The 24,083-nt window shown below is 40.2% G+C and overlaps 1 protein-coding gene across 4 annotated transcripts in view; it reads right to left on the reverse strand.

The window, feature by feature from the left end:
• EDA2R (ectodysplasin A2 receptor) overlaps nucleotides 1–19,005 on the reverse strand; it is a 44,844-nt gene extending 25,839 nt beyond the window's left edge. For 3 of the 4 annotated variants that reach the window (XM_075999600.1, XM_012738773.3, XM_075999598.1), the window contains exons 1-3: nucleotides 18,792–19,005; nucleotides 13,038–13,089; nucleotides 3,950–4,046 (exon numbers count right to left, since the gene is read on the reverse strand). In XM_075999600.1, coding sequence (XP_075855715.1) covers nucleotides 3,950–4,036 — 87 coding nt within the window. In that variant the 5' untranslated portion in view covers nucleotides 4,037–4,046; nucleotides 13,038–13,089; nucleotides 18,792–19,005. The remainder of the gene's footprint in view (nucleotides 1–3,949; nucleotides 4,047–13,037; nucleotides 13,090–18,791) is intronic. The other variant, XM_012738774.3, reaches the window with a different exon arrangement.
• Nucleotides 19,006–24,083: the final 5,078 nt, after the last annotated feature.

Below are 24,083 nucleotides of genomic sequence, written 5' to 3' on the forward strand. Positions count from 1 at the left end.
AAATTGCTCTTGAGTGACTTTATCTCAAAGCATTGCTGAGGACGTGCTGTTATCAAATTAAATGGCAGACCTCAATGTATCCACTCTCCCAATAAGCCACATTTATGATCTTACAAAAGTGACATTTTCCTTGGCGTTGAAGTAGTATAGTTGGAAAGAAATAACTGTCGGTAACATTGTCAGTCCCTGGCATGCAAAGTCATTCTCTGCCATTAAACTTAGATGATGTCTTTGATGATGATCATCATCATCATAAAAAGAAAAAAAAAAAAAGAATGATTTATGAGGCCAGGTGTGGTGGCTCACGCCTGTAATCCTAGCACTCTGGGAGGCCAAGGCAGGTGGATTGCTCAAGGTCAGGAGTTCGAAACCACCCTGATCGAGACCCCATCTCTACTAAAAATAGAAAGAAATTAACTGACCAACTAAAAATATATATACAAAAAATTAGCCGGGCATGGTGGCGCATGCCTGTAGTCCCAGCTACTCGGGAGGCTGAGGCAGTAGGATCACTTGCGCCCAGGAGATTGAGGTTTCTGTGAGCTAGGCTGACCCCCTGGCACTCACTCTAGCCTGGGCAACAAAGTGAGACTCTGTCTAAAAAATAAAAAAGAATGACTTATGCTGGGAATGCATGATATTTTAATTAATATGTCATCAAAATAATATGTAAAAGGGAAAATACATGAAAAACTCTATAGGTGATGATAAAATGAAACAAAATTCAAAACCATTTTTTTTTAGAGACAGAGTCTCATTCTGTCACCCAGGCTGGAATGTAGTGGCATGATCAAAGCTCACTGCAACCTCTAACACCAGGGCTCAAGTGATCCTCCCACCTCAGACTCCCAAGTACTGGGATTACAGGCATATACCACCACACTCAGTTAATTGATTTTATTGATTCATTGATTGATTGATTGAGATGTAGTCTCGCTATGTTGCCTAGGCTGGTCTCAAACTCCTGGCCTCAAAGAATGTTCCTGCCTTGGCCTCCTAGAATGCTAGGATTACAGGCGTGAGCTACCATACCCAGGTGGATTTTAAAATATGTGTATGTATATATATATATATATATACACACACACATATATATATGAATGATTTAAAAAATACTCTGTATTCTGCTATATGTCTATCTCCTCAGGTATCTAATATAAGTGGAGAATGAACAATAAACAATGAATATTCAGAAAAAGAAGCAAACAGAAATAATGCACAAAATTAGAAATGCAAATGGACCCATAAACAGAAAAAAGTTGGTATATTTTCCCTATCAAATAGAAAAAAGTAAATACAAAATCCTCATAAAGTCCTCATGAATTAGTAATTTAATATTACAAAGGAAGAAATAAAATTAACATACAATGAAAACATGCATTATTCATTTGTGGTCAGGCTTCTGGGATATGGGAATTCTACACACTGTTGAAAATAATGTAACTCTAATGGAAATTAGTAAAAAAAATTCAGAAGTGTTATCTGCTAATATATTTCAAGAATCTTAAAACTGTATACATTATTTAGCTTGGTGATTATACTCTTATGTTCTTCCTGAGGAAATAGTGTCAATTTTCTTTAATTATTTATTTATAGTGATGTTTATAATTCATTAGTGAAATTTTAAAGTAAACAAAAGTAACTAAAAACAGAAGTCTGTCTCCAATGCTGCTGGCTGATTATCCAAACATCATTGCTCTTCATCTTCCTCACTAATATAACATTGATTTCATTCTAGATGACATGATGACCAGCCTCAAGAACAGATTCTTGATTGGTCTAAGTCAGTCATAGCAATCCCATTCTCATCTGGCAGATACTTACATCCAGCCTTCCTTCTAGCTAGAGACAGCTGCATCATCCAGTTCTGGATCATAAGACATAAGGGGAACTCTGCTGCAAAGCTTCTGAGAAAATACTTCCTCCTTAATAAAAGGAAAGCAATTTTGACCCCATTCCTGCTTTCTGATTTTGAGTATGTTGTGAAGATGTGATACTTTGAATGTGGCAACTATGTAGTGACAAGCATGAGGACAAAACAGCAAAGTGCCCAAGATGAAGATGAAAAAGAAGATCCCTGATGACAATGTTGACCTGCCCAACAAACCAAAAGGCTGCCTGCCTCCAGACTCTTCATTACATAAATAAATGTGCTTATGGTTCAAGTCACTGTTAAATTGCATGTTACCTTCAACTTAGTACATTCTAATTGATTCAGAGGTGAAATACTTTGCCCACAACCAAGATGGGACCCAAGCACATGTGTATCTGGCTCTAACATGCTTATATTTATTTTTAATGCACCATTGTGACTTTCAGCAAGTCACATCTCTTTGAACTTTAGTTGTCTCATCTATAAAGTGGGACTCATAATACCTTCTTAGTGGGATTGTTGTAAGAACCAAATGAGATAATGCACATGAGAGCTCTGTACTAAGCACAGGCTAGTAGACAAGTACAAACTATTTATATATTACACTTTTGCAGGAGCACGATATTGCAATTCGTTTTCTGTGAGCTTTCTAGTGGTGCAGAAGCAAATGTCAGTCAGAGAGGTGCTGAGCCAAGTGTAGATATTATCATGGGCTTCTTTTTTTTTTTTTTTTTTCATGGGCTTCTTTTTGAGTTTGGTAACAGCAGTTTGACAAATAGGCCTATTTTTCTCCCTTGGAGAAGTTCAGCTTTATAAATATGGATGATTTTAAAGGTAATGGCCATGCATGATAGGAACATTTGTAAGGCTTTTCATGAAGACTGATATAGTATTTAAAACAAATTTTTGTCAAGCCAAGCAGCTTATTCCATTGGGCCCATCCTGATATCCAGTATCACCTAACCTCTGGTGGTCTTTTCTTGGTCCTGAGATCCTTTATCAATCCTGTAGGTACACTACTGTGGGATACAATGTTATGTGTCAAGAATTAAAATTAGAGTCAGTGCTTGTATACCTTATATCCTATACCTTGGATATAACTTGGACCTTATTCTCTTCATTTCTGAAATAAACAGATAGGAAGAGGGTGGGCTAAATAATTGCTATATTGTCTCTCAGCCACAAGATCATGTCACTCTCCTACCCAAAACCCTCCAAAGAGTTTCTACTGCACTTAAAAAAAGGAAAATTTCTCCTAGACCTAAAGCCCCCACATGATTTGACCCATACCTTCCTGTTTATCTGGCCTCACTGTGGACCATTCTTCCTCTCACTTACCATATACCAGTTGCACTAACCTTCTTCCTCTTCCTTGACATGCCTAGTTCATTTTCACCTTGGAACTCTGCTTAAGCTGTACCCTCTTCTCCCCAGCCGTATCCTCTCCTTCTCCTTAGGGAGGCCTTCCCCTATTTCCTGATCTGAAATAGCCACCCAGTCACATCATCCTAATTTTCTTCTTGTCATATTTTTATATCAAGATTTCTCATTTATCTATGTATGTATCTCACTTATTTTTTGTTTCACTAATTAAAAAGTAAGGTTCATGAGGACAACAATTTCTGTTTTGCCATACCTGTGATGCCTACAACCATGCCTGCCACTTTGCAAGTGTTCAGTAAGTAATTGCTGGATGAATGAATGATTGCATAAAACAAGGTATGAGTGTGCAGAAACCACCTGACGATGTCTGCTTCCAGCTTTTGAACCCCAAGTAGGTAGGCATTGCTTTAATTGACAGATTAATGCTGAACAGTCCTCTTGGGCCTCTGCATTCCACATCGTGTCTTGAGATACCCTTTTATTTCTTGGAAACTTCCCCAATACTGATCCTGCTAGGCTGACTTCTTGCTGGAATTGTGACTACTACAGCATATACTCTTTGGATCCCATATTTTACCTGTTAAATCGAATCTTTCATAGGTGGGGCTGACTCCCCTAACCTTGCCCCCTTTTAGTTGTCAGGCTGGTTTTTAAGATGTGACAAAAGTAAGTATACGGACTAGGGAGACTTACCTTGGAGAGCTCCTGTCCAGGACCACACTGTTGGCAGGTAACACACCGTCCCCATTGGTCCCAGTACTCATTTTCTTGGCAATCCATGGTCAGAAGGCTGTGGGTACAAAACAAGAACTAGAGAGCTAGTAGGAAGGAATTGAAAGGTAAGTAATGGCTTCCATGTCATTTGGTTTCTGGGTTCTTTTAATCTAGTCTTTGGTTCTGAGTTAGAGGAGCTAAGGAAGCCAACCCCAAACATATAATGCTTATATAGCCCTGCCCATGTGCCAGGATCCCTTATAAAATGCTTTACATGAAATATCTCATTTAATTCTCAAAACAACCATATCTGGGATTATTATTAGCTCTAATTTACATATGAAGAAGCTGAGGCACAGAGGCCAAGGAACTTGATCAAATTCACAGTGGTTACATCAAGAACTGAACTGGTAAAGGAAATGGTAAAACAAGGAGTTGGCTTCTGCCAAGTGGGTAAAGAATAACCATAATACCTCACATGTCACACTTAACAGTATAGAAAGCACTTTCACATTTATTATTTGAGCTATACAACATTCCTGTAAGTAGTAGAGGGATTATCATCTTTATTTTGTAGATGATAAAGCTGCAACATGGTTTGCCTTTCCCAGCAGTGTCTTCAGTACCTCTGAAGACCATAGATTCTATTGCTTCTGTCCTAGGCAGAATGGGAAGGGAGGATGACCCAGCATATAGAAATATCTTGACGCACTAAGGTGTAGAGAAGAAGAAACATTATTCAGATAACATTTCTTGGAAGATAGATGTCATATGGCAGTAGCACTAGCATCAGGCTGAGAATTGGGGTATATGGATTCTAATCCTGGCTATAGGATAGTAAATAATCCTGTTGTTCAGGACTAAGAGGTTCCCCAGGACATGGAACTTTCAGTGGTAACACTTAGATAGTCCTAGGAAAACTGGGATAGTTGGTTACCCTACTTGGCTCCTTTCCTTTGAACCTATGATCTTGGATGAATGAATTTATCTTTTCTGGTCTTAGTTACTTAATCTGAGAAAAAGGGACAATATATTCTTCACCTACCTTATACAGCTCTTGGGAGGATTAAACTAGCTAAGGTTTATCACACTGTTCTGAAGGCTCTGAAGAGCTATTCAAAATAAGATAGAGTTAAGTATGCAGAGAAGTAGTCTTCCGCAAAGAAGAATTTTAATGAAGGAGGCCTAAGTAATTGATAGATGGGTCTTGTCTTGCTAAAAGAGAAAGGCAGGGTGAGATTATTTTACTCACTTATGACCCCATACCAGAGCAGCTGTCAAGTGGTTTCTATAAGTACTGAAAGTTCTCAATGTGTACTTCCAACCAGAAGAGAGGAGAGTGTGTACCTCAAGCGGCCTCCTCTACTGAAAAGTCCCTAATGGAGATGGGGTAAGTCATCCCGGCTGTCATTCTCACATAAGTGCACCTTTCCCACCATTACCTGGGCCATTTTTTCTCATTCCTTCATTCAGAGGATACTGGGCTACAAAATCCATTTTTGCACAAGCTAAGGACACTCCCTCTTGTGTTGTTTTGATTACTGGCCCATAGTGTTAGCCTCAGTAGACATACTCCCTTCCCCTTGATATTCACCCTTCTCACTGAATATAAAAACCATCAGTGGTCTCATAGCCCTCATGAAAGGAGAATTCAGCATCATGGGAACAGGGCCAGCATACTGGTCTGGACAACTCTCTTGTATCCTTTTTTTGTCCATAAAAACAGAAAAATATAGGCAGAAGCTAAACAGCAGCCCTCCTCTTGAGATAAGCTTGTGACACAGGCAACTAAAATCTCCATGGCAGCTGTTGCTGGCCTTTGAGGGTCTGAGACACCCTATTTCATGTGGTTTCTACTGCCCTACCCGTAAGATAAACATCACGTGGCATGAACCCCAACATATCCCTCTAACCATGGCTTTGAAACCTTTGTTTAGTCAAGGCAGGCTTATTGCCAAATCCCCATATCAGCACCTAGGGAATAAACAGAGGGCTTCTTTTTCTTTCTTTTTTGTCATACTGTTTATCCAAAGCATACAAATTAAATTATCTATTAAATTAGAAGCTTAACAAATTTCCTTTATTAAAGAAAACAAAGTCACTGACTCTAGAGTATTCTGAAGAAGTCAGGACATATGAGTAAAACTGCCTAATAAGAGTTAAATGTCATTATCCAGGGACAAAGTCAGACCTTATTTTTCCCTGTGGTCAGCAGTGATCTGTAGTAGATGTAACTGCCTTTTTATTTTAACAGACTATAAGGAAGAATAATTAGGTTTTGAGAAAATTAGAGCTACTCTAAGGTGTCCCATTACTGAAGCTAATACTCTTCTAAAGTATCACAGAGGATATGGCTGAATCTTCCCAAACTGCTGGTTAAGTTGGCAATGGAGACAGATCTATAAAATTCTCTAGAGACCACTGCATATTCAGTGCCTAGCCTTGCACATGGCACAGAGAATACTTTTGTTAGCTTGTCAACATACTATGTTGCCTGGACTATGGTTAATTATACATAGTTAACCATATTAAATAGTGTAGCCACCTAGATTATTTCTCTCTCACATAATGATTTTCCAAACAATGATAGTAACTCCACATTAAAGAAACAGTGAAGGTCTTAGGAACATATAGACTGGGGTTGAATCTTAACTCCATAACTTACTAGTTGTGTGTCATTAATCAAATGATTTTACCTTTCTCAGCATTAGTTTCCTCATCTGCAAAATGGAGATTTTTAATAATGCCTATCTTATTCAGGTAGGAGGATTTATAGAATTAATTTACAGAATCTAATATGATAATACATGTCGAAGAACCTAGTATAGGGCTTAATACTTATGAGACACTTGGTAATTAGTATCTTCCTTTCCCATTCCTCTGGTTTAGCAGGGTCCTTTCCCTTCTCCTCTTCAGGAGAGTGGGGAATACACTAAAAAGAGGGCACACTTGTCACTCTTGGGATTTATGGGGAAGAAAAGTGAAAAGCTTCTTCATAGACTCACTCCAGCTGGAGCATAAAGATCATATTTAAGATGTGGCACCACTACAGTTCCTCATGAACTGCAGCCACCAGTGACCTGAAGCTTAAGGACAGGATTTCCTACAACACCATCAGTAAGAGTAAAACTGAGTATGCTACCTTGGCTCAAAGAAACATTGTTCTCATTGTTTGCTGGATGTTCAAGTATTCCTATATATGATAAACTCAGTTGACAAAGGTTTGGAAGCTTTTCTGAGACAATTGCCTTTGAAACAGAAGTGCAAAAGAAATAAAAGAAGGAAGTGGTTGGGTTCCCCTTGTCTCCATACTCTAGAATGTAGCACATAATGGGGTTCTGCTTCTGCCAAAGCCCTCCAACCACACAGTTGTAGTATTTGCAGGCAACACCCTCAAATACTGCCTCCAACTTGTCCAACTTGCCCAGAGAATATCTGTCCTGTGTAACTCTTAGGAGTAGTTTGGGCATCAGATAAGGTAATATAAAGTGCTCTAAAAACTCATGTAGGTCTCATGCTGGGTTTTTTTGTTTCTTTGTTTATTTTTTATTGAAGTACAACAAATACACAGGAGGGAACACAAAGATTAAGTGAATCGATAAATTCTTACATATGTATATACTGATATAAACACCACCCAGATAAAGATACAGAACCTTTCCATTACCTCAGCAATCTCCCCCATGCACCCTCTCAGTCAATACCATCCCTTCCCCAGGTAATTGCAACTCTTGCTTCTATCACAATGATTAGTTTTACTTGTCCTTAAATTAATATAAACTGGAATCATACAAGATGCACTTTTTTGTTTCTGGCTTCTTTTGCTCAATATAATGTCTGTGATATTCATCCATTACATGTGTGTAGCAACTTTTGTGCATTACCATTGCCGTGTAGTACCCATTGTATGGATATTTCACAATTTATACATTTTTTTTCTTGATGGACATTGAGCTGTTTTTAATTTGGGATCATTATAAATAAAGTTGCTATACTATGGCCAATTGATTTTTAAAGAATGCCAAGACAGTTCAATGGGAATAGAATAGTCTTTTCAAAAAATGATGTTGGGGCAACTGTATGTCCACATGCAAAAGAATCAAATTGGACCTCTGCCTCCCATCATATACAAATTAACTCAAGATAGGCTAAAGCCCTAAATGAGAGAGCTAAAACTATAAAATGCTTATAAAAGTTTTCTTATGAGAAAACATAAAAATTCTATAATTTTTAAGTTTTTCCTTAAAAATATGTGTAAATCTTTGTGACATTAGGTTAAACAATGGTTTCTTGGGTGCAACACCAAAAATCCAAGCAACGAAAGAAAAAAAAAAAAGATAAAGGGCACTTAAATTTAAAAATTAAAAATAAAAACTTTTGTGCTTCAAAATACACTATTTAAAAAATTAAAAGAACCCACATAATGTGAGATAAAAATGTATAAGTCATATATCTGATAAGAGACTTGTACTTAAAAAACAGAGAACTCTTACAACTCAAAAATAAAAAGACAACCTAATTTAAAATGGGTAAAGTATTTGAGTAGATATTACCCCAAGAAGATATACAAATAGCCAATAAACACATGAAAATATGCTCAGCGTCATTAGCAATAAAGGGAATGCAAATCAAAATCCCAGTGAAATACCATTTACACCCACTAGTGTGGCTATAATAAAAATATGGGCAATCAAGTGTTGTCAAGGATATAGAAAAATTAGAACTCTCATATATTGTTTTTTTCCTACGTTTTGGCTGTTACGAATAATGCTGCTAATGTAAAATGGTGCAGCTCCTTTGTGAAACAGTCTGGCAGTTCCTCAAAACGTCAAACATAGAGTTACCACATAATCCAGCAATTTCACTCCTAGACAATTGAAAACATGTGTCCACACACACAAAAAAAGTAGATGAATGACTTTAGCAGCATTATTCACAACAGCCAAAAAGTAGAAAAAACCCAAATGTCCATCAATTGATGAGTGTATATACAAAATGCAGTCTCTTCATACAATGAAATATTGTTCAGCCAGAAAAAGGAACAAAGTACTTAAAATATTAGGTATCATGTATGAGCCATGAAAACATTATGCCAAGTGAAAGAAGCCAGACACAAAAGGTCAAATACTGTATGATTACATTTACATAAAATACCCAGAATAGGCAATCCATCGAGACAGAAAGTAGATTTAGTGGTTGCCAAGGGGTGGGGGAAGGGGAAATGGGGAGTGACTGGTTCGTGGGTATGAGCTTCTTTTGGGGTGATGAAAATCGTCTGGAATTAAATAGCAGTAATGTTTGTATAACTTTGTGAACATACTAAAAACCACCAGTGAATTATACACTTTAAAAGAGTGAATTTTAAGCTACGTAAACTATATCTCATTTTAAAAATTTATTTAATTTTTTATTTCAGCATATTATAGGGGTACAAATGTTTAGATTATGTGTTACCTTTCCCCCCCTTCCCCCCATCAGAGCTTCAAGCGTGTCCATCCCCTAGATGGTACACATAGCACTCATTGTGTATGTATACACCCATCCCCTTCTCCCCCCTCCCACCTGCCCGACACCCGATAAATGTTATTCCTATATGTCCACTTAGGTGTTGAGCGATGAAAACAATTTGATAAAATATGGTTCTTCAGCTTTTTCTTTAATACTGTGAACTACCCTACATTATTTCAATAGATATTGCCTAAGTTAGCTCTCAAATAACAAATTTTTAAAGCTGCTAAGGATATTATTATATAAACCTCCAACTATGATTTGTTTCACCTAACCTATTCAGTAAGTGCTGTATATATATTTATTGGGTTTAACCAGAGGGGCTGAAAAGTGGTAAAATGACTAGAGTGTCTCCTTATTTGGCCTGTCTCTGTCATGTAACTGCTCTTTTTGCCCATTCCCCAGTCCTGCTTCCCTAAGAAATAACTTAAAAGTGTAAGAATGCAGGCATACAGGGAAGAAGAGAAGCAAAGAGGCTGACTTTAACAGTAATCCCCACATTAGCTCATTGTGCCCCGAATGATTGATATTAGCCAAGTTTCTGCTGGATGTGAGGTACTCGGGCTGCTGGGGGTGCAGCTGCCTCTGGCCGCAACTTGCGGCTGCTGCTCTTCTCAACTTGCACGCATGCCTGTGGGGTGAAACATGCTCTCACTCTCTAGTATGGGTAGGCATGACAGGATGACAAATCTAAATTAAGAACTCAGGACTTCAGGATATTTGCTTTCCCTGGACAGTGCAGGAGGTGTGGGATTAAAAAGGGTAAGGAAGATAGCAGCTGGTTCATGCCCTGACCATTCCTCTCCTCGGAGCCCACCCACCCACGTGCATAGTACTGGCAAAAATCAAAGCAGTTGCTGCTCAGCCTAGCCTCAATAGCACTCCTTTCTTGAAAATGAAGCTTTCTCTTTCCCATAACATCCTTCCAAACTATCAAACATCATATCTTCCTCCTGCCCACTATTTGTGAATTTTTCATTTCCTGTTTTAGCTCCGTATGGTGAACGGTCCTAGGCCCAGCTCTGCCATCACGAGCACATCCCTTCCCAATGCTAGACACAAGGTCCCCCTTCGTACCATTAGGAAGTTGGTTTTGCCAATCTCTTAGACCAGTGCTTCTCAGTCTTGACTGTACCTTGGAGGCTACAAAATATACTGATACCTGGTGCCACACCTGAGATTCTGTATTAAATTAGTCACAGGTGTGGCCTGAACACATAAAATTTTTGCAGTTACCAATTGATTTTCATGTGCAGCCAATGCTGAAAATCACTGTTCTGAGGGGCTCTTTTGGGTCTGGCTGCGTCTGTTTCACCTAAATATAAGATACAGTCAGAAAAAGTTTTTCTATCCCTCTCATATTCAGAGGGAATCTGATGAGGAAGTAACTTGGGGTCTGCACATTTTTTTCTAGGAAGAATAGGGGATAAACATAAAGAAGCTGATGGTGGGGTTATTCTTTTAAAACACGTTAGATCATGTCATTTCCAGCCTCAAAATCCATCGATGGCTCCATCTTTCACTCATAATAAAATTTACATCCTACGTAGCTTTGGACATCACCCTACAGAAGAATGGGTAAATACAATCATAAAATGTGCACAGTGATGTATGGTATATTATAAAGCATGCATATGTAAAAACAAAACAAACTTAAGTCCTTATAATGGCCAGTGAGGCCTTAGATGATCTTCCTACCTCAACTTCTCCAATTATCTCTTTGGCCTTGTGCTCTACTACTCTTTTCCTTATTAACTTCACTCTAGCCATACCAGCCTCCTTGCTATTCTTCAAACTAACCAGGAATGCTCTCATCTTAAGGTCTTCACAGCTGCTGTTCCCAAATATGTTCTTCCCCAGAAATCCACATGACTACCTCCCTCATTTTCAGGTCTTTGTTTTTATATCATCTTCTTAGTAAGGCTACTCTGATTACTCTTTCAAAATTGTACCTTTCCTCCATACCACCTATCCCCCTTTCCTGTTTTATTCTTCTCCATAGCACTTAAGGCCTCCGATATATCATGTATCTTACTTATTTGCTTCTTTATTTCCTGTCCCCTCCCCAACTAGAATATAAGCACCATGAAACCACAATGCCTATTGTGTTTATTAATTCATTCCCAGTCCCTGGAACATAGTAGGCACTAAATAAATATGTGTTGGATGACTGAATGGTAAAAATAACTTACAGAATAATGGTAATAATCTTTGCCTGAATGAAAGTCTTCACAATTTGTAAAGGAATTTCTATCAATTAGCCCAGTAGATCCTCACAATAACTTTAGGAGGAAGCTAGGGATTATTATAATCAATTAACATATTTTTAAAAATTGAGGCTCAGATAGAAAGGATCCCCCTAAATTTATTTAGCTAGTAAGAAACAAAGCCAGAATTCAAAGGTAATTTAGGACCCATAAGTCTGTAATGCTTTGTAAGGCAGTACTGAATGCTAAAATAGGGAATGGAGATCCTCCCAGACTTCACTGAAATTTTATTTTTCTTCAGTAATATTTTAAGTGGGAAAAAAGCATTTTCTGAAAGTTAACTTGATTGTGCTTTAATGGTTTGACAGGGTTACTGCCCAAGCCTTAGGAGATAAGGACCAGGACAAAGGTGGTTACAATAGGAATAGCGAGGAAGTGATGGTAGGAGATACAGACCTTACAAAGTGAAGGCAAAGAGAAAGACACAAGTCAGAGAGGACTCTGAAAGTTCTTGCCTGGGAAACTAGAAGAACACTAAGGACATGAAGAGTAAAAGGGGAGTTTGTTGGTAGAAAAAAATATGTACTATTTTTTAATCATTTTGAGTATGGAGATTTGGAGGAGACAGAGTAACATATTCAGTGGTCATGCCAAGCAGGCAATCATAATATGCAGAACATAAGTTGGAGTTGGAGATGAGATGAATGCATGAAAAACAAACAAACAAAAAAAAACCAGAAAAGCAATTCTTGCTCATGGCTGCACATCAGAATCATCTGGGGTACTTAAAAAATATCTATGCCCTAGACTAACTAAATAAAAACCTCTGGGGGAGTGTTGAGAAATACTGACCTAGGTAAATCATGACACAGACTCAGATGGGTAAAGAATGCCAAGAACAAAACTTTGGGGGACACCCATATTTGAAAATGGAGGAGGAAGAATAGGCAGCAGCAACCAAGGGGAAGCCAGGGAAGAAAGAATAGACCCTGGATAGGGTAGTAAAGGATAATGTTTTAAGAAATAAGGGGTGAGCGATAGTGTCAGCTGTTAATACAGGGAGGTGGAGAAGGGTTAGGACTAGGGATACATTATTTTGATTTTATTTCATGGACATGTAATAAAAGTAAATTATCTTTTTATGTTCAAGTATGCTAAAATATCTGCCTAGAATAGAAATAACTCAGAGACCACTGGTGGTTACTACAGTTTTTATGGGTCTTATCTCTTCATTCCAAAGTGGCTAAAGAATTTTAACTGTTAGTGATAGCAACATCTGGTCCAGCAATGTCAGGATTAGCATATCAACAAGGGAGAATGAAGGAAGTTGTGTAAAATTAAAGAAGCCTCACCTATTTACCTTGTCCTTTATTCCAATGCACAGTGCGAGAGGCAATGCCCCAGCTGGGGTAGAAAAAGAAAAAAAAATCTTATTAAAAGCTTTTGTCACTGCACAAATAGAATTAATAACCAATTGAACTCAGCCACTTCCACTCAGCCAAAAGCATATGTTAACCATTTGAGTCAAATTCTTTGTCCTTCAAAATATGTGTGTGTATGCACACACACTCACAACAAACAAATCAGAAACTCAAAAGACAAATATAATTTACAAAACTATAAATTGAGTAGGAGAAAAAGCTAAAAAATAGAAATATTTGGTTAGTATCTGGAAACTGCTGAAAAATAATTGTTAAAGAGAAGGAGAAAGGAACTGTGTAGACAATAATAGAGGTATAATTTTAAAAGGGGGGGATGAAATTAAGACCAGCAAATATTTGGACTGATTTTTGAGGAGAAAGGATCCTTTAAATGATTGCTGAAACAATCTTCCCAAGTGGGAGCAACAGCACAGAAACTACCTGGATGATGTTCAAAGGAAAAATGAGATAATGTATGTGAGGATACTCTGGAAACTCCAGATTGTGCTACACATGTGAGAGGTTGCTATGATTATTGTTACTATCCCACCCAGAGCTGGGAAACAAAGGGCATTGGAGACAAGCCACAGGCCAGACCAACACTCAGCCAAAGTCTCTATTTTGCTCTGCTGTCACTCTAGTCATACTGGGAAATGAATTTATGGTATGATTTATTTGCAGGGCTGGGAACAGGATAAAATTCAGTCAAGTGCTCTAATTTTTTATTTCTATAAATATTTCTTGGTCTTGCCCCCCATTCTCTCCATGCTGTCCAATTTACCAAGCAATCTGTAATAGCTATATCTCTCTGAAAATGCCAATAAGAACAGTCCCTTTTTTCTCATAGCAATCCAAATACTATTAAGTACTCCATAGCGTCCTCATAGTTCAGGGAATAAAATATCCTAAAGGAGCAGGGATAAAAACCAGTGGGCATTTGCAAGCACAGCCCAGGGCTATATCCTTACAAAAGGACTGAATCAGCTCATAGAATGAGGCCTGTATATACAGGATGAGATACTGCTGCCAAAATATTTCTTGTTTTTTTTTCTAGGTTGCCCAACAAAAGGAAGAAAGGTATAGGATTTTGCAGAGTTGTGGAGGGAAGGTGAAACTGATAACAAGAAGCCTATGATGTCATATGTAATGCACACTCTGTGAGACCATTTTCAGACTCTGACAATCTTAGAGTCAAAAGGGAGTTTAAAACTCATCTTAGTCTCAGCTGCCTGTTACCCAGTGAAGAAATACCATCCAGCTCTACCTGAACTCCTTTAGTAACAGGCACCTCAGTACTCACAAGACATCACATTCCATTATACTTTATTTTCTTCTCCTCTTTGGCAACTGGTTAAGACTTGACACCATCAGATAATTGACTCCCACATAGAATCCCAAAAAGATCTTCAAGACAACATAACCCCATTCCCTAATGATACAGATGAGGAAATTGAGGCTCAGAGAAGGGATAAAATTTTTCCAAGGTCACATAGTTGTTCAGTGGCAGAGCTTGGACTAGAATTCAAGTCTCTATATTCAGGGCTCAGTGGCTTATTTTCCATATAGGACTGATTACTCAGTGACTATATTGCCAAGCCTCCAGCTTCTTTTTTCCTAACTCCCACAGCCCAATATTGGCTCATTTTATCCTCACCAGGAATAATTCCAAACAGTGGGCTGAGTCAGGGAGAGATGGCTCATGGAAGGAAAATAGTGTTGCTCATTCTTTTTGGTCTATGCATAATAGTGAGTAACAACCTCTTGGAAGTAATGACATCTTACTGTTTGATTTCACCATATATTGCATGTTAATTCCTTTATTTTTGATAATAGAATGATGTATTTTGGGATACCTGGGGGGATATCATAACTGTTATCACCCCAGGATGGGAAAGATGAATTTTTGGTCACTCCAAGACCACTTGACAAGAATGTTCTATGCTAGGCATTCTGTTAGGATTTAATGGCAAGAAGGAAAACCAGAGGTGAATAAAATATATTCTCTACCTTTAGGGGATCATGGTCTGGTCGGGGACACAGAAAATCTATACAGTTAGCTCTAATCCAAGATAGGCTACAGCCAGCCTCATATCTCCTATTAGCACAGAATAATAACTGTCCTTCCATTTAACACACTGATAGTGAAACTGACCTACATTCTTCCTGTTAAGCTCCCAGGGTAGAAATACATGGATGAAACCAGTATCTAGAAAGAAAGCAGAGAAAAACAGCTTCTGCTTCAATATCAAGCTCTGAGGGATGGCTCTAAAAGATGCCTCACATTCTGCAGGAGGCATTCAAGTGGAGCAGGTCAAGAAGACATTTAAGTCCGGTGCTGGTGGCTCACGCCTGTAATCCTAGCACTTTGGGAGGCTGAGGTGGGAGGATCGCTTGAGGCCAGGAGTTCGAGACCAGCCTGAAAAACACAGCAAGACCCCATCTCTTAAAAAATTAAAGTTAGCCAGGTATTGTGGCGCACACTTGTAGTCCCAGCTACACGGGAGACTGAGGCAGGAGGATTATTTGAACCCAGTAATCTGAGTTTGCAGTGAGCCATGATCATACCACTGCACTCCTGTCTGGGCAACAGAGTGAGACCCTGTCCCAAAACAAAACAACTAAAAGATATCTGAAGAGAGGAATTCTTTCAAAGAAAGAATAACTTCAATAAGGTAATTCCTTCTCTCCTTCCCTAGTGCCAGAGTTGGCCTAATTGCCTAGCTACCACCTTAAAGCCAAAATGCCATGGAAATAGAAAAAAACACACTGAACTTGGAGTAAGAAAAATCTGGCTTCCAATTCTGGCTCAGACACTTACTAAACAATCTCTGGAAAGTTTCATTTTCTCTTGGCCTCTTTGGCCAGTTGTACAATTAAAACAAGAAGATCTGCACATTCCCTAGTTAGATTAACAGTCATTAGGATAATAGGTTTGAAAATACTTGCCACACAGTGGGAAAAGTGATTAGGAAATAGTAAATTACAAAGAAATTTGTCACATTTACCCATGCTGTTCCTTTTGCAGTGTTCCTCATCACTATGAAGGTACCCCCATCACCCCAATTTGTATAGGTCAAAACCTCAGAGTTATATTTGACTTGACACCATGCCATATGAGACATGGTAGATGTAGCTGAGCTGTTTGACCTGGGAACAGAAGATGCAGGGAAATCTGGGCTCTGGTCTTCAAATCTCTGAAGGACTATAATAGAAGAAATAGAGCAGATTGTTCTGGGTGGCCCCAGGAGAATAACCAGGACATCTGGGTGAAAACTATAGGGAAATTAAGCTCAGCTTAACAAAAGGAAGAACTTTTAATACTCAAGGCTTTCCTTGAAGGAAATAAACTCAGAGAACAGTAAGGATCCTACCTCTAGAAGTGTTCAGGCAGAGAGACTAGCAAGGATGTTTTAAGGTGAACTCAATTGGGGTAAAATAAAATTATGATTACTGATATACTACTATGTGTCAGTGTGCTAGATCCTTTGTAGGGACTATGTCTTTTAATCCTCCCAACAACACTATAATGAGGTACTATTCTCCCTCCTTTCCAGGGTAGGAAACTGAGGCTCAAAGTTCAGTATTTCTCACTGGGCTTACTACTGGTATTATATAGTTGGGTGGGAGGAATATCTCTTTGCTGCATCAAACTGATTGGCACTAAATGCAGTAGTACCTCAATCCTTGTGTAAAAAAATACACCATATCCTCCACACATATTTCTAAATATCCTGTGGAAATACTGATCCTAGTTGGGAATTTAAGGTGCATAATGTGCTTAGGATCACAAACAACAGGTTAAGTAGCAGGCCCAGGACTTGAGAAAATAGCTGTGTCCAACTCAAAAGGCAAATATCCTTTCTATTGCATCATTTTCAGAAGGAGGATGGGAATGCACAACCTTTTAAGATCTAAGACAATCCCTAGAGATTCTGACTCTCTTATTCCTCCTTTTTCAATCTAATATAACTTACCAGTTTCAACTTTCTATTCCCACAGCCACCACCTCAGTCCTAGGACCTTCTCCCCTCTCTATATCTACTTTATCCACGTCTTGTGTGTCCCTATTCCAATCTGGCTGACTCATGATTACCAGATTATTCGCTCTGAAGTACAGATCTGATTTTTTCTTTGGCTGAGGAACTTTCAATGGCTTTCCAGATCAAAGAGAAACTGTAGCATCCAAAGTCTTTTGTGGTTTACCACCAATCTACCATGGTAACTTTAACTTCCACTTTTCCTCCAATGATGCTCTAAAATCCAGCTCAGCTGGTGTTCTTTTCTCACACCCTGAGCTTCCCTGCCTTCAAGCAGTTGTTCCTGTTGTTTTCTCTGCTTAAACTGCCTTCTCTCCTATCTCCACCTGTTGAAATCCTATCTGTGCTCAATGGTCTATCTTAAATAATAATAGTTAACATTTATTGAGTGCTTATTTTGGGCCAGCCACTGCGCTAAGTGTGTGAAAGTATTTTATATGGATTATCTCATTGAATCCTCACAACAACCCTATGAGGTAGGTGCTATTATTATCTCCACTTTAGCCTGGAGTTAATGGAAGCTCAGAGAGGGGGAAATAATTCTATTTGTCCAAGGTCAGACAAGTTAATAAACGGTAGGGATGGAATCTGAATTCAAGTAGTCTGGCTCTGGAGCCCTGAAAGTTTACAATTTCAAAGAACAATTAAAATACCTTTTGTGACTTTGTCTGGCTCCACTTGATATAATCCTTAACAACTTCAGAGCATTTTGATTGAACCTTTATAAACCTATCTTGTGTTATATTTATTGGTATTCTTATACCCATGTTGAGACTGTCAAGCCCCAGTGGGAACAGCCTATGTCTTAAGCATCTCACTGTCTCACACATGGTAGCACAGAGTAGGTGGTCAGTGAGTCAAGTTGAATTGAAGGTATGTTGGGGAGGAGGGAGGACAGGGGAGTCACCTAGGCGAGATGCTCCACACTGTCCTGCCCCAGCCACCCTGCATGTCATTGATCAGTGCTGCCAACACTTATCCAAATCAGACTCTGCAGTCTCTATTTTCCCAGCTCGGCTCTGGCGGGTCTCTTCTTGTCCCCCAGTTCTCACAGCTGCCTGGGTCTTGGCCAGTGTTTGGGGTCAGGCAGGATCAAAATATCACTGCCCTGGGCTCAGCTTCCAGGAGTGAGGGATCAAGTGAAACCCAGCCGGGCGGGTGAGGGAGTAGACTGGAGGTCCCCAAACAGAGCCAGCGTGCTCTTTACACAAGCCCTGACTTGCCCAGGAGCCACGTGGGTGGGTCAGCAGTTCTGTTTCCCTCTGGATGCTCCACATGTCTGATCCACTCCCTACTCTCCTCCCCCAATTCCCAGCCTCCTTCTCTTGCTTATCTTCCAACCCCAGATGCTCAAGGTGGATGGACATGTCTGGGCATGTTCCCAGAGGCCATCCGGGTCCAGTAATAGCCTACACAGGCAGGAACTGGCTTGCCAAGACCCTAGGGAATATCAGCTTAGGTCGCTGGCACCTCAGACAGTACTCTACAGGCAGAAATCGATGGACCCACAGATGTCCAGGGGCACCTTTCCAGCCATTCTGACTTTGTAGCACCCTAGCAGGGTTATCCTGACCCGATATTGTACTTCCACCCTTAGGTGCCGCAGGTCCCAGCCGCCTTGCCTGCCATGGGGTGTTCCCACACTTACCTTGTAACGGATGAATGGATGGATCGTGTCTCAACAACGGGATTCCCAGGCAAACACACCTCAGCGCAGAGCAGACATGCCACCCAGCGCCCTACCCCACGCTATCAGTCCCCAGCCAGCATACCACACTCACAGCCGATAAAATACGTTGCAATCAAAGTCGCACTCTAATCATTTCACATCCACATGTAGCAAAAACAGCCTAAACCCACCCTCTATTCCTTTCAAGCAACGCCTACTTCCCCCGCCCCCTCGAGGTTTCTGCAGCAGCTATTGGACTCCTCGAGTTTCTAGGCGTAGCTATGCAAACAAATCCCGCCTCTGAGAGCGACACTGTGAGGCTGGAGGGTAAACAGTGACCAAGCCACTGGTATGGCAGGAGCTGCAAAGCTCCGGGGACTGAAGAGGGGGTGAGAAGATTCTGACCCGGCCCAGTTTGTGGGAACAGAGGGAGGGTCAAGCGGTGGAAAGCACTGTGCAGATTCCGTGTTTTGTGACTCACAGCTGAATGCAGTTCAGCTGATCAAAGTTTTGTGCATTTGTTAGCAAGCCTGGAGTTTGACGGGGAAAATTAGAGTTGGAAAAGTAAGGGTTTTCAGACACATGGAGAAGCCACTTTCCATCTCTGGCCCTGTCCTTTCTTTTCCCCCCAATACTCCCTCATTCAGAGTGGTCGGCTTTTGCTAGGAGAGGAGAGGAGACATGAAGTGGAGAAACGATTACTAAAAATAAAGGAAAACTAGATTCTGGACTTGGCTCTGACCTTGAGCCAGCTCCTCACCATCTGTGAGTCCCCAAGTCTCTGTCTGTGCAAGAAGGGGATTGGACTACCTAGTCTCTAAGGGCCCTTCCAGTAATGACACTTTGGGAGTTTATGAACCTATGATCTCAGAGGCAACAGTAGGGAAGCCCTGAAATGTTACTAGTCCCTGACCTTGAAGAACAGGCAGAGGAGTTGGGGAAATAAGACAGACAGTATACAGCCAGAAAAGGCAAATGCTCTTCAATAGATTGGGAGGGTTAAAAAAAAGGAGGAAGAGCAAATAGCATTATGTATGTAGAGAGAGAAAAGCTTGAGCCAAGGTATGACGGAGGAGACCAAGCAATATGCCCCTTACTAGCTGTGTGTCCTGTGGCAAGTTACTTAACCACTTTGTGGTTCAGTGTTCTCTTCTGTAAAATGGGGACAATAATACTCCCTTCCTCATAGGATTATTTTGAAGATTACATGAATGGATACACAAAATAATGTTAATATGTATAGGAACTTAGAATACTTTCTGGGACATAGTAAGTAGCATACAATTGTTTATTAAATAAAAGAAATAAATGCACTTTAGGGCACCCTGACATCATTTGTGAGATTAAAATAAAAATACCTACCCTATGTACCCTGTCCTTTCCTAGATGAGGGGTCCTCTGCATTTCCTCTATCTTGCGCCTCCCAGAGAGGCTGGGTTACAGACAGTCCTGAAACTCTAGTGTAGTAGAAAGAATCCTAGCTTGGGATTTAGGAGTCTTGGCAAAACTAACTATATGTGTAAAGTCAGCTAAGTCTCTTCCTGTCTCTTAGCCTTCCTTTCTGCATCTGTAACCTGAAGAGGTTGTTGGACTAGACCTCAAAACTGTAGAGCAGTACTTCTCACACATTAATGTGCACACAAATCACCTAGGGATCCTGTTAAAACACAAATTCTGATTTAATAACTCTGGTGCAGGGCCGAGACTCTAACAAAGCTTTCAAGTGATACTGATGCTGCTGGGCCACAGACCATATATTCAGTAGAAAGGGTCTTGAAAGTGGACAGGAACAACATTTACTGAGCATCTGTAAATCATGCAAATGTGCCCCTTTATAGCTAACAACAGTCCTATATGGTAGGAATTATTATCCCCACTTTATAGATGAAGAGGCTCCTTGTACTCCATGATTCTGACTGGAAGTATGGGTGGAAACTTGAGCTAGAGGTATCAGGGAAATCTCAGAGTCCACAGCTGTTGCCTGATTATTTGTAAAATGACTATAAGCAGCAAATATGAAGCTACTGCCCTCTACCATAACTTGTCCAATAATATTATAATAATAGCTGCCCTTCACTGAACACTTGCCAGGCATTGTTCCAAATGTTTTATATGGATTAATTCATTTTTCATTCTCACAATAATCCATGAGGCCAAAAACATTGAAATAATCCTCACCTCATTTTTTTCTCACATCTCACATCCAATCCATCAGCACATCTGATCAGCCTGCCTCCAAGATATACTCTGAATCTTGCCACTTCTCAGCACCTTCACTGCAACTACTCTAGTGCAAGCCATCATTTCCTTTCACCCGAATTACTGCCATAGCTTCCAACAGGTGTCTTTGCTCTTGTCCTTATCCTACTTCAGTCAATTCTCGGTATAGCAGCCAGACATCAGTCTAAGTCTGTCCAAACCATCCTACTGCCTGGCTTCTTATTCAGAGTAAAATTCGAAGTCCTTAACTATAGTCTATAATAATCTGCAATCTATCCCAGTCCATCCCACCCCCACCAACCTGCCCATATATCTCTGATCTCATTTCCTATGACTCTTTTTGACCACCATACCCAGCCCTACTGGTCTCCTTGCTATTTCTTCCAACAATGTATATCCCAGACTCTTGTTGTTCCTTCAGCCTGCACAACTCTTCCCCCAGATATCTGCAAGTTTTCCTTCCCTCACTTCCTCCAGACCTCTGCTCAAATGTCACCTTATCAAACAGGACTTTCCTGAAAACCCTAAATTCTATAAGCTGATGGAATTGCCTAGGCCTTTTAAACTCCACTAGGTAGGTGAGTTTTCCTCAGCACTAGCCCCAAGGACCTGAGGTGCAGTGTGGCGATGGGTAGGGTTAAGGCTCTCAGCTGCTGCCATCCCTCAGCTCTTTCTCAGAAGTTACCTAGGGTCACTCAGGAGAGTACTGGCCTTAATTGTATCTCAGAGAAACCTGAATAGTCTCTAATTCTAGGGTCAAGCACAGGCAGAGTGACCTCTCATAGGAGAGCCTCATGGTTATCCAGATAGAATGTGTCCCTTACACGTCCTCTGAAGACTAGAAGCAGGGAGAAGAAACAGAGGCTGAAGCACCAGGGGACGCTGAGGCCTGTAGGGCAGCCCTTATGAACTTCAACATCTCTAGGGATGTCCCTGAAAACAAAATCAGCTTCTGGTACCCTTTAGTCAGCCTGTGGGATGTGTGTAGATAACCTTGGCCATAGATGTCTGATGCAATAGCATATACAGTCTGGGGTTTTCTGGATTAGAAAACTGGAGTATAAGAAAGAGTTACTTCTAGCCCTGGGAGTTTTCAAACTTCATTTGGGTCCTAGCACAGTTCAACAGTCTTTTCTCTCATCCTTAATCATCTTCCCTTCCACTTGCCCAATATGGCTGTTTCAGACTCATTTCTTGTAGTCAATTGCCCAACACTACTCCCAAACTCTTAGCAGATGACTTCACCTCCAGTTTCACTGAGAATGGAAAATGGGACTAGGCTTGAATTCTCTAAATAACTTCTGATCACTCCACCTTCAAGGTCACCCTTGTTTCTTATCTCAAAGATTCCTCCTGTCTCAGCTTCCTCCTGTCTCTCCTGTCACATCTGTTAACTTCTCTTGTCTGCTTTGCTTTGCTTTATCTTGTATCTTCATAGTCTCTCTTCCTCTGGTTCCTTCCCCTAAACTCTGTCTTTCCTTTCTGAGCCATGATTCATTGCATTCATATCCTCACCTCCACTTCTTCATTTCTTACTCACTACATTCTGCTCTCATCAAGATCACCCATGAAGTTATTGCTGCCAAACCATGGTTTATTCCTTTCTTCTTATTTGAATTTTCTAAAACATGCAAAATTGTTTGGCTCCTTTCCTTTCCTCATTCTCTTCCTTTAAATTTCATGGAACCCATGTCTCCTAGTTTCACTCCTTTCTCCATAATGTTTTCTGGATTCTCTTTCTCCACTTGCCCTAAAGTGTAAGGGCCTTCCAGAGTCCCCCACCCCACCATTGGTCCTCTTACCTGTTTCTAACTTCTCTCACTGAAGTGTGAATTTATGTGGCAAGGACCTTACAGATCATTTCACAGATTAATTCCCATATGCAAAACAGTACCTAGAGTATATCAAGTGCTCAATATATTTTTTACATATTTTATATATCAATACATCTGTTGAATAAATGAATTAATAAATGACTGAATGTGTGGGCCTAAGGAGGAGAATGCTCACATTTGAATTTTTCCTTCTATAATGAGCTCCCAAGCCTATAGTGGGCCATCATACAAAGAAGATGGAGAAAAAAGGATTGGAGCCCACATCCAAAATAATAACAATAGCCAACACTTGATCAGTACTTGATCTACTCTATATGTCAGGCCCTGTGATAAATGTTTTAATAAATGTTCTATATGCAATATCTCATCTAATTGTTGCAATAACCCTATAAGGTAAACACTGTGATATCACCCCTATTTCATAGATGAGGAAATTGAGGCACAGAAATTATAGGTAACTTGTCTATGGTGCCACAACCAATAAGTGGAAATTGATCTGGGACTCTCAAGAAATAACTAATATTGGCTGGGCGCCATGGCTCAGGCCAGTAATCCTGGCACTCTGGGAGGCTGAAGCAGGAGGATTGCTTGAAGGCAGGAGTCCAAGATCAGCCTGAGCAAGAGCAAGACCCCGTCTCTACTAAAAAATAGAAAGAAATTAGCTGGACAACTAACAATATACAGAGAAAAAATTAGCTGGGCGTGGTGGTGCATGCCTGTAGTCCCAGCTACTTGGGAGGCTGAGGCAGAAGGATCGCTTGAGCCCAGGAGTTTGAGGTTGCCATGAGCTACGCTGATGCCAAGGCACTCTAGCCCAGGCAACAGAGTGAGACTCTGTCTCAAAACAAAACAAAACAAAACAAAACAAAACAAAACAAAACAAACCAAACAAACCAAGAAATAGGTAATACCTAAATTTTCCACTGCCATACTCAAAAGTGCAATTCTTTTCCCCCTTCCCAATTAAAGGCTCTTCCCATCCTCCCTGGAGAGCTATACTAAGCCTCTATTTTTCCCCTAAAGTCCTTATTCTGCCACCTAATTCTCAGTTCCAAAAAAATGGACTCTGATCCTCTTCATCAAGAAAACAGATGCTACTAGGCATTTAGTCCCACTACCTTATTCTCTAACACCTGTAAGGTTCTCACTTCACCTATCCTGGCCTTTCCTCTTAGAACAGAAGAGGAGAGAATGAGTCTCTTCCCCTACCTTGTCC

Source organism: Microcebus murinus, chromosome X (genome assembly GCF_040939455.1).
Source record: "Microcebus murinus isolate Inina chromosome X, M.murinus_Inina_mat1.0, whole genome shotgun sequence".
Classification (NCBI taxonomy): domain Eukaryota; kingdom Metazoa; phylum Chordata; class Mammalia; order Primates; family Cheirogaleidae; genus Microcebus; species Microcebus murinus.